Genomic DNA, 11249 nt, shown 5'->3' with positions numbered 1-11249 from the left:
AGGTGCCTGTATGCCTGTTCCTTGGAGTCTTTAGGTAAACAATCAATGCTGATTGGATGTTCAGGTGTTGTCTGGGCACTAACTGACTGCAATGGTGTGGCTTGAAAGCTGACAGGCTGGTCGTGTGTGTTTAAAAGCAAAAGAAAAAAGAAAATCACATGGGGGCTAATCATTTTGATCACTCCACTTTTCACACAATTTGAGATGAAGCATTCCTAATAATATTAACACTCCAGAATGCCGACCCCATACCAATCTCCAGAGGTGGAAAACTCTGGAGAGAGTAAAAGTCCGATCATTAGTTCTGTGCTCTTAGCACAGGTGATCTCATCAATTAAAGGGTCACTGCACCCTAAAATAGTTTTTTTCAGCTGTTGATTAATTGAAAATACTCATAAGTGGTGAACTGTACTATTACCAGGGTTAATATTGACAAAAATCGTGTTTCTCGACAAAAGTAACATTTCGTCTGATTTTGTATTGGAGATATTGCTCTCTCGCGCATACTACCGTTTGAAAACATGCCATGGCATGTTGGTCCAAAATACTACTGGAATGCTGACGTTGTCCTGCTGACGTTGTCCTGCTGACGTTGTCCTGCACGCCCCAACACCTGCTGCCCTGATTAGCCTACCTGTGATAAGCCATGTCAAAGATCATTAAGGGGCGGAGCAAGATACTTCATGAGAAGCCACTTCCTGGAACCCGAATCGCAAGAGGGGGGGTCAAAATCCCCCTTTATGTAGAGCAGAGGCAGCAACTGTTCCATTGAAGTCTATGGACATAGATCAGAATTTCAACTATATGCTAAAATCTCCATTCTCTAGAGTTAGGAATGTGAATTTTGGGCACGGTTTCATGACCCTCAACCCCTTCTGACCACTTCAGGTGCCTTTTCAGCATTTTTGAGCATTCCCGTCTGGAGAAAATCGACTTTATATCAGGTGTGCCCCTCTTGTTTATTCTGCTTATTGGCCGGTTGCTACGTACGCTCTACCTTGACAACACATTAGCCAGCCAGCTGAACCAAATCCTGATTTGTGCTAACGACGATCAGATGGCGCTGGGGTAACTTAATGAGAGCAGCGACATATTTCCATTATTCCATTGATGTTTTTATTCAATTCCTTGAAATGTATGCTTTGTGTGTATTACTTCCATATTAGAACTAATAAATGTAGAGGGCTTGAAAGAGCAGCAAGATTATTTTGGAACATCATCAAGCATTGATAATCGAGTGCTTGATTTTGTACACCTGTGGAAAGGGACCTGATGAAACCCATGAATACGTCTGACACGCAATGACGCGCCTCTTTATGCAGAGGAAGTGATCCCCGTTTTGCGCCCATAGACATGAACTACGACGACGTATCTTGCTACGCCTTGCTGGCTTACATTGCACGATTTTGGTCTGTTTTAACAGTCGGCGACTAAATTTCCAAAATCGGGCGGAAATCTTGGGAGTTGTACTGAAATCGCAGCGCGCTCCCGTCATCTAAATCGTTTAGTGTAAGGTGCCAATCTTAGCGGTTTTAAGTCCGTCGGAGGCAGTCTTTTTCTAGTTTTGCCGTTACGACAATATCAAACATGTTTGATATTATCGGAAGTCTTTTCAGTCGTGGCTCATGCAAATAGTGACGTGAACATTAAAAACCAATAGTAACCTTGCGCGAACATGAAACAGGAAGGGGCAAAATAGGCGACAGCTGTAGCCTTTATGATTATTTGTTATTTCATTTCTTATAATTTATTAGTCGGTTGTTCTACGTGACAGAACAGCTCTATATCTGTTAGTGATGTCACACATCAAACAATGCTGCAGAAACGCGAAAAAATTACTTTGATATGAGTAGGCTATCATGTGATTTCCTGTGAATGATGACGCACGATGGAAATAATTTGAGGGAATCTAGCAGCAGTCTTGTAAATAGTGACCCACAGTCTTTGCAAAATCCTAATCTGAGACTGGCCTGTGACTAGACTGTGACTAAAACCTCAATGAATTGTCTTTAGATGTGAGAGGGTCTGAGACTGTAGTTTTTCAAAAATCTTTTCCAAATCTTTGCAAAGTCTGGCAATGTAAGGTAGGCTTTAAGGATCTTTGGCCATGTCTGCAGCACTCATTCCCAGATTGACACGAAATCACCATGGTTGATTGGTTGCAGCAGTGCTGCACTCTCTCTCCAAATTTCAGAACGTCTCGCTCATTTTTAAAGCCATTTTCAGAAATGTGAAGTGGGTGGAGTTATGGGGTGAAGTGACTCTTTAAAGTGTAACTGCACCCCACCCACTTCACATTTTCTGAAAAAGGCTTTCAAAATGGGCGTTGATATTAGGCGCGTTCAAGTTCAACTCCAAATGACCTCTTGCAGCAACGAGAGCTGCCGGTGACGGCAGGGGAGGGGATACAAACGCTGCTATGAAGTTGTACACTCTAGGCCTACTTCCCGTAGTCTAGACTTGACCATGTGACGAAACATGAGGCACTGACCCGCATGGACCCTTGTGGATATGAAGAGGCATCTAAACTCCTGCACATACGTCAGGGATGTAAAAGCCAATTAGGGCAAAGACCTGACGTCATGAAGGCAGGGTCTAGGCTCCGCAGCGCTCCGCAGTACCTAGGGCTGCTGCGCCGCTACTCAGCAGCCGCCTTGCCACGCCTTGCTCCCGCGATAAGTTGAGGCCATGTGATACCGACTGCCGAGTCGAAAACACACCCATCTAGACCATCGTGGACAGATTTTTAACCACGTGCATCTTGTGCTGCGCAGTTTTTGTGCTGCGCAGCCATCTTGAACGCGTCTATTGGGCACTGCTGCAGCTGAATTGATTGATTGATTTCGTGTCAATCTGAAAATGAGTGCTCAGCATGGCTTATCACAGGTAGGCCTAGCCTAATCAGGGCAGCAGGTGTTGGGGCGTTTCATTCTTAATTTGTGACGACCCGGTGACGTAGAGTCGCCAGAGAAGTGCAGATTTTGGACCAAAATGCCAAGGCATGTTTCAACCTGTGGAAGGCGCGGAGAGCTATCTCCAATACAAAATTATACAAAATGTTACTTTTCTAGGGAAACACGATTTTTGTCAACATTAAAGGGTCACTGCACCCTAAAATAGGTTTTTTGAGCTGTTGATTGATTGAAAATACTTATAAGTGGTGAACTGTACTATTACCAGGGTTAATATTGACAAAAATCGTGTTTCTCGACAAAAGTAACATTTCGTCTGATTTTGTATTGGAGATATTGCTCTCTCGCGCATACTACCGTTTGAAAACATGCCATGGCATGTTGGTCCAAAATACTATTGGAATGCTGACGTTGTCCTGCACTTCTAGTCCAACACTACGTCACCGGGTCGTTACAAATTAGGACTGAAACGCCCTAACACCTGCTGCCCTGATTAGCCTACCTGTGATAAGCCATGTCTGCAGCACTCATTCCCAGATTGACACGAAATCACCTTGGTTGATTGGTTGCAGCAGTGATGCACTCTCTCTCCAAATTTCAGAACATCTTGCCCATTTTCAAAGCCGTTTTCAGAAAAGTGAAGTGGGTGGAGTTATGGGGTGAAGTGACTCTTTAATCCTTGTAATATTGTGGTTTACCACTTATGAGTAATTTCAATCAATCAACAGCTCAAAAGACATATTCTAGGGTGCAGTTACACCAAAGATCCGCTTTAAAGGGATATTCCGCCATTTTTGGAAATACGCTCATTTTCCACCTCCCCTCGAGCAAAACAATCGATATTTACCTTGTTCCCGTTCATCCAGCCATTCTGTGAGTCTGGCGATACAACTTTTAGCTTCAGCCTAGCATAGATCATTGAATCGGATTAGACCATTAGCTTCTCGCCTGCTAGCTTCATGTTTAAAAGTGACTAAGATTTCTGGTAATTTTCCCATTTAAAACGTGTCTCCTCTCAAGTTAGAAAGTGCAATAAGACCAACTGAAAATGAAACCTGACGTTTTTCTAGGCTGATTTGACATGGAACTACACTCTCATCTGGCGTAATAATCAAGGCAACTTGCAAACGTACTGAAGGCGCAGTGATATCGTACACAGCATCTGAAAATAGTCCCCATAGACAACAAGCAGTAGTAGTGCCAGTAGGTTGCAAGTTGCCTTGATTATTACGCCAGATGAGAGTGTAGTTCCATGTCAAATCAGCCTAGAAAAACGCCAGGTTTAATTTTCAGTTGGTCTTATTGCACTTTCTAACTTGAGAGGAGACACGTTTTAAATGGGAAAATTACCAGAAATCTTAGTCACTTTTAAACATGAAGCTAGCAGGCGAGAAGCTAATGGTCTAATCCGATTCAATGATCTATGCTAGGCTGAAGCTAAAAGTTGTATCGCCAGACTCACAGAATGGCTGGATGAACGGGAACAAGGTAAATATCGATTGTTTTGCTCGAGGGGAGGTGGAAAATGAGCGTATTTCCAAAAATGGCGGAATATCCCTTTAACCCTCTCTGGTTGTACACTCGTGCTCTAGAGTTGTGCTAATTAGAATCAGCTGGTTTAAATGAATGGTTGGCACAGCCTATGTAGGACTTTCACTTTTGTTTAAACTGGATTTGTCCCACCTCTGCCCATCTCTATGGTCAAGGGTAAAATTACCCTTTTATTGGTTGGACAAAAGTTTCAGTTTCAGTTTTGAAGAAAACGAAAGAACGAACTCAAAATGGCATCGGGAAACATTGAAACGTCATGGCTAGAGGATGAAATATCTTGTTCAATTTGCTATGGGATCTACAAGAATCCTGTTTTATTATCATGTAGTCACAGTTTCTGCAAAGGCTGCGTTCAAGAATTATGGAACAAAACAGCCACGCATGAATGTCCACTCTGTAGGAGAAAATCCTCCAAAGATTCCCCCCCTTTAAATCTAGCACTGAAACAAGTCTGCGAACTGATTTTGAAGGGGAAAGCGCAGATTGGAGTCAGTAAAGTCCTCTGTCCTCTTCACGGAGAGAATCTCAAGCTTTACTGCAAACAGGATGACCAGGCTGTCTGCGTTGACTGCATTGGATCAGGGCAACACCAAAATCACGATGTTTGTCGGTTCAATGCCGTAGTTGAGGAACGAAAGGTAGGCTATGCCACACAAATAGAAATTACATTAAATCATGTCGGTGAGCGACGGTGACACGTCTTCAAATTGTCTAGATTGATTTCATCCACAAAGTAACATGTTGGCCTTTTCCTGAAGCAAGTTGAGCACGGCATAGTGCGCTGTGTTACATCATATTGAGTCTCAGTATAGCCCAGCTAACATCAGAATAAAATGATAGTTTGGCCCTTTGGAAACCAGATCGAACCTGTCATGTAGCCTCGGCCTACTCCTCTTTTGCAGGAGAAGTTAATGACTGATCTGAAGCCCCTGAAAGAAAAGATTGACAACTTGGATAAGCTCAAAAGAGACTGTGATGGGTCTGCAACATTCTTAAAGGTACGTTTTCATGGTGGAAAATAGTGTTTTTATTCAATAATTCTGTGGTAGCCTGTAATGTGGCACACATAGCTGTCATTTGTTATGTTGACTAAATATGGTGTTTTCATAATCAAATTTGTCTTAACAACATATCCCATTTGAAGATAATGTACTACTGTATCTCTAATGATGATGGTTTCAATGTTTTGACAGTTGTGTATCCGTTTGCAATTTTCAGAAACAGGCGGATAAAACTGAAGCCGTTATCAGATCAGAGTTTGAGAAACTTCACAGGTTTCTGGATGAGGAGGAATCTGCCCGCATAGCCAGTCTGAGGAAAGAGGAGCAACAGAAATCCCTGATGCTCCAGGACAGTGTGGAAACAATTACCAGCAAGCTGGCATCTCTCTCAGCTGTGATAGAGAGCATTGAACGTGATATGGAGATTCCAGATATGGAATTCCTGCAGGTATTCTCTTAGTTCCACATTTGGCACTTTTTTTTTGCCACTTGTGACAGCTACTCAGCTGAGTTCCCCTGGGTAACTGTCACATATAAATACTTTATTGTGATGGAGCTGTGGTGTAAGCGGCAGCACTGAACCACATTTGGGTCTCCGTGCCCATTCCGACCCAATGTTCAATTCCGGCCTGCGATCATGTTCCAATCCTCACCCATTCATTTCTGTCTCTCCACTAGCCTATCTATCGCTATAAAGGCAAAAAGGCCCAAAATATACTTTTTAAAAAAAGGAATAATAAGACTTATTTGTACTTTTCAGAATTTCAAGAAGATCAAGACAAGGTGGGTATTAATAAGTTATTCATTTGGCATATAGTATCCACCCGTGTTTTAATGTAACATGAAGACATAAACAAGTTGTACATCCATACACACTTTGTTCATACACTACAAGATTATGCATCTTATATTGAACTTTCTTGTTTAGGGTGCATTGTACACTACAAGAGCCTCACACTATTCCTGTGCCTTTGATTGATGTCTCTAAGCACTTAAGTGCTCTGAGGTATAGTGTCTGGGAGAAAATGCTTGGAACGATTAATCACTGTGAGTATGCAGTGTTAATAGAATTTTATTTGTAATAAGAGTTTTTTATGAGTACATTGTAAGAAAAATGCATGCAATGTAAACACCCTCAGATCATTCTTCAACGACAGCTGAAGAATGAAGCACATTCTTTTCTTACTATTTGATTTTTGGCGCAACCAGACGAGAATATGTCCAAATTAAAAAACATTGTCCAGCTGGAGCTGACACAGATCAAATTGCAAAAACTAAAACTTTTCTTTGTTGATATACAGTATGTGAATTGGCCAATATATGCGAGAAAAACCCCTGCCAAATAACAGGTTCAAATTAGTTTCGGTGGTGCACAGTCACGTAATGTGGAAAAGAAAATCTGTGGTTTAAGCTGGGTGTCTTTCACCAATGTAGTTCTACATATTTACTCAAGAACTTATCAGAGTGGTTACATTCACACTATTACATTTCCATATGAATCTGAAAAATGTTTATGTTTTCCCCTCTTTGACCGAAATATTTCTGTAATGCCACGTGCTTACACAGATCCTCTGACCCTGGATCCCATATCGGCCCATCCTCAGCTTGCCTTGTCTGACGAGCTGACCACCGTCCATTACAGCATCCGGGGGAAGAGCCTGCCCAGTAACCCCGAGCGCTTTGACCTGTATGTCTTCGTGCTGGGCTCCGAGGGCTACAGCCACGGGGTCCACAGCTGGGAGGTCGAAGTCGGCAACAAACCCAACTGCCGCATCGGCGTGGCTCGCGAGTCCGTGCCCAGAAAGGGCAACTTCACTGTGTCTCCCAAAGAAGGCTTCTACACCATCACCCTGAGGAAGCGCGAGCTCCGTGCCGGGACCAGCCCAGAGACGCGTCTGGAGTACGGCAGGAAGCCGCAGAGGATCCGCATTCAGCTGAACTGCGAGCAGGGCGAGGTGACCTTCAGCGACCCCAGCGAGGGCACACACATCTACACCTTCAAGGACACATTCACTGAGAAAATGTTCCCTCTCTTTGGCCCATCAAAAGATTCTGCTCAACTTCGCATCTGCCCCAAGGGTGTTAGTGTCCAACATGAGCAGTGATGTGTTTGCATTGGAAAATTTTTCAAGTAAATGTCTGAATGCTGTAAGTCTTACAGTGTGATTTATATAAGCAGATGCTCAATACCTCAACAGGAGATAAAGCATTTGACGAGGTATTTATTTATGGTAATCCGCTTACCTTAAAGGGATAATCCGGAGTGAAATGCACTTTAGATAAATTTTTCGGACTATTGGGAGTACATACGTTGAGTTGACACCAAAATCATGTAATTCGGATGTATTTTGAGAAAGTTCGAGCTCACCGTTTTTAGCCAAAACTCGTTAGCCTGGAAGTGACGCGGGCATGTCTTTCGCCGCTACAAACCCTATTTTTATACCTCTTCTACTGTTCCAAACAACACTACACTTACGTGGTAGTGAGTAGAGGGTCCCTAAAGCCAAACCGAAGTATCCCCACGTCTTTATGTGGTCGGATAGAGAGTCCAGAATAAATTTAATCGAGTCAGTACCTTTCCGGAAATGTCGCTGCTGCAGCTGGCAACGCTAAAACAACACTTTATTAACATTTCCGGAAAGGTACTGACTCGATGGTTTTGGTGGTTTTGGTGGACATGGTTTTGGTGTCAACTCAACGTATGTACTCCCAATAGTCCGAAAAATTGATCTAAAGTGCATTTCACTCCGGATTATCCCTTTAAGTTTATGTAAGAATCACTTCCGCAGGCCTGTGCCTGGGAATAAGAACATTGAACTTTTAGATAACTGCCTTGGAATGATATTTTTCATGACACTTCTCCAGTGTTCTCCTTCCCCTGTTTTCTAAAGTACATTCCTGTGCGGATCACATGTTGCTGTAATTTAAGTGAGGCTTTTGGTAGATAAATGAAAATATACATGTTTTTTGGATCTAACGGGCTAGAGTAGTTACATTGTAAATAACAGTGTACATGTACTTTACGTATAAAAAAATATAATGAGGAAAATATAACAGTATTCATGTTTGTAATTGTATAAATTAATGGTCTGCAGCATAACAAGTTCTTTGATAAATAGTTTTATTGTGACTTTATTTGATTCATGAATTTAGCACACACAATGACAACCACGTATAGTAGTTGACGTGAAAGATCATTATTGTAGTCCTTTCCATTACAGCATTACAAGTGTCAAACTACCATATTCATAATCATTTTAAAAATACACTTCACCAAGACATAACAACCTCTTCTTTTTGTGTGTGTGTTTGTTTACCGAGTTTCATAAACAAGCGGTCAAGACATGAAATTAAGTATTAAAGCATTCACATGATCATGTAAAAAAGAGAGGAAACTAAAAGATAAAATACACAAAATTATATAAACAACCAATAATGATTTTTATAGAAAGAGCAAAAAACACTCAACAGGAGATAAAATACACAAAATGATATAAACAATCAATAATGTTTTTTATAGAAAGAGAAAAAAAACACTCAATGGGACCTTGAGGCCTCTTCAGCTTTGTAAAGAGGAAACAGATGATATTGTGATATATATCACAAACCCGTTGGGTTTCCAGGCATTTTCACCCAGTGCTCCCAGTGGGAGTGTGGAATTCTTCAGAGCAGCGGTGGCCAACCCGCGGCTCGCGAGCCACATGCGGCTCTTTGCCTCCTCTCGTGCGGCTCGCGGCTGCTCAACTGATGTTCTGACTTCTCCTCGGACCTAAACGTTTTCCTTTTGAAATAGCCTTTATTTCCGGTAAATAAAAACTAATTTCAGAATTTGATAGTAGCCTATTGCCAAAAGTAATTTAATAGTTAACAATAATCATTTTACCGTCATGATATGGATAGGAATTGGCCAAAACGAAGCAGACGTGTTTATTCTTCAGCCAGGTTTAATGCTACTGTTGCAATCAGGAATACCCTGAAGCTAATCGTAAGTAGAAGGAACACGTGCCATTGAAAAGGGCCATTTATCGTTTTGTAGCATAACCCCTCTGGTTAATATGTCAAAGTACGGTAATCAAAACGAAAGCACTCTGAGATCGCAAACCTCCGCCTCGCGCATCCTGCTTAACATCTCGCGCCTCCGCTTAACATCTTGCTTAACAAACAGACAAACCCCGATGAAAACATAACCTCATTTGCGGAGGTGATATGTTTCTAGCCTACACATTCGTTTGGTTCTTGGTATGCCACTGATTCATAAAGCTTCAAACCTGAACATTTCCTACATACTTTTGCAAGTAGGCTGGTAATGGCTGTAGACGTCAGTCACTCGTTTTCTTTTTGTTTATTTTCTTTTTGAAAGTTAACTGAACACTTGACATTGCATTATCAGGTGTTGGAGCATTGCTCATGCCAATAAGTCATTCAGTGAGGGGGGATTTGATGTGTGTCTGATCTTTTTACATTTTCCAATGATCATTTATCAATGATCATTGAGCATCTGCCAAGTGTCTTACTTTAAATGAAAAACAAAGGAGCTATAACTGTAGGCCTAATGTTGTGCTGTTGTAGTATGGACGCCTTTTTTTGTTGTGCGGCTCTTTTGACTTTTGTAGATTTTTTTTTGGCTCTTCATGCTAGACTGGTTGGCCACCCCTGCTTCAGAGGATGGGATCTGTGGTCTTGTTCATGTAAACATTTGAACAAAGTTACTCCAGGGAGAAGGATTTGGACATTGTATGATATCAAACTCACCCTGGCTTGGCAAGCTAAATAGACAAATGACTAATGACAAAAGGCCTTTTAAGGGGATGTTCTTCAGAAATACAGTTGTACATCAGAAATTCCAGCTGGCAGCACTCTCCTATTGAGATTGAGCAGCATCATTTCTATCCGAATGATTCTGATATGTGCTGTTCATTGACTTCAGTTCAGCATTCAACACCATCATCCCCTCCAAACGGATCACCAAACTCAGTGAGCCCAGTCAATCCTCCCTCTGTAACAGGATTCTGGACATCCTAACCAACAGACCTCAGTCTGTTAGGTTATAATCACATCTCCTCAACCATCACCCTGAACATCGTTGTACCACAGGGGTGTGTACTGAGCTTTCTCATTTACTCCCTCTTCACCTACAACTGCAACCTGTACATGGCTCTAACTTCATTGTCACGTTTGTAAACGACACTACGGCAATTCGTCTCATCAGCAACAACAATGAGACAGCCTACAGGGAGGAAGTCCAGCACCTAACATCGTGGTGCACTGACAACAACCTGACAAATATTTCTCCTCATTAAGACTGAGGTGGAGCATGTCACCAGCTTCAATTTTCTGGGTGTCCACATCTCTGAGGACCTCTCTTGGACCCTCAACACCTCTACACTTATCAAGAAGGTTCACCAGCATCCCTTCTTGAGGAGACTAAAGAAAGTCCACCTGTCTCCTCAGATCCTGGTGAACCTCTACCACTGCACCATCGAGAGCAACCTCACTAACTCTGTCACAGTATGGCATGGCAACTGCTCTGCCTCCAACCGGGAAGCACTTTAACTGTCCAACGCATCACCAGTTCCTCACTCCCCTCCATTGAGGCCATCCTGGCCAAGCCATGCTTGCGTAAATCGGGCATCATCATCAAAGCGTTACGGGCCTCTCCACACCCGACCAAAATTTCCTGCCCTTCTCACCTTACCGAAATTCTAGCTCAGCATCCCAGTGATATCCCACCAACTATAGGCTTCACTAAAATGGTGCGACTTTACTGGAATTCAATCAAAAACTC

The 11249-nt window shown here is 42.3% G+C and overlaps 1 protein-coding gene across 1 annotated transcript; it reads left to right on the top strand.

The window, feature by feature from the left end:
- The first annotated feature begins 4475 nt into the window (after positions 1–4475).
- On the top strand, positions 4476–8580 carry LOC134082679 (E3 ubiquitin-protein ligase TRIM39-like). Its single transcript, XM_062538573.1, has 6 exons — positions 4476–5101; positions 5366–5461; positions 5682–5912; positions 6225–6247; positions 6393–6511; positions 7031–8580. The coding sequence occupies exons 1-6, from the start codon at positions 4694–4696 to the stop codon at positions 7567–7569; spliced, it is 1416 nt and encodes a 471-aa protein (XP_062394557.1). The 5' UTR covers positions 4476–4693; the 3' UTR covers positions 7570–8580.
- The last annotated feature ends 2669 nt before the right edge of the window (positions 8581–11249 follow it).

This window comes from Sardina pilchardus, chromosome 6 (genome assembly GCF_963854185.1).
Source record: "Sardina pilchardus chromosome 6, fSarPil1.1, whole genome shotgun sequence".
NCBI classification, from domain to species: domain Eukaryota; kingdom Metazoa; phylum Chordata; class Actinopteri; order Clupeiformes; family Clupeidae; genus Sardina; species Sardina pilchardus.
This window is presented reverse-complemented; position numbering and strand designations above follow the sequence as displayed.

Coding starts and splice junctions, on each gene's coding strand:
- LOC134082679 (XM_062538573.1), top strand. CDS start 4,694: ATGGCATCGGGAAACATTGAAACGTCATGGCTAGAGGATGAAATATCT. Junction 5,913..6,224: donor CAGATATGGAATTCCTGCAG/GTATTCTCTTAG, acceptor TGTACTTTTCAG/AATTTCAAGAAGATCAAGAC. Junction 6,512..7,030: donor GCTTGGAACGATTAATCACT/GTGAGTATGCAG, acceptor GTGCTTACACAG/ATCCTCTGACCCTGGATCCC.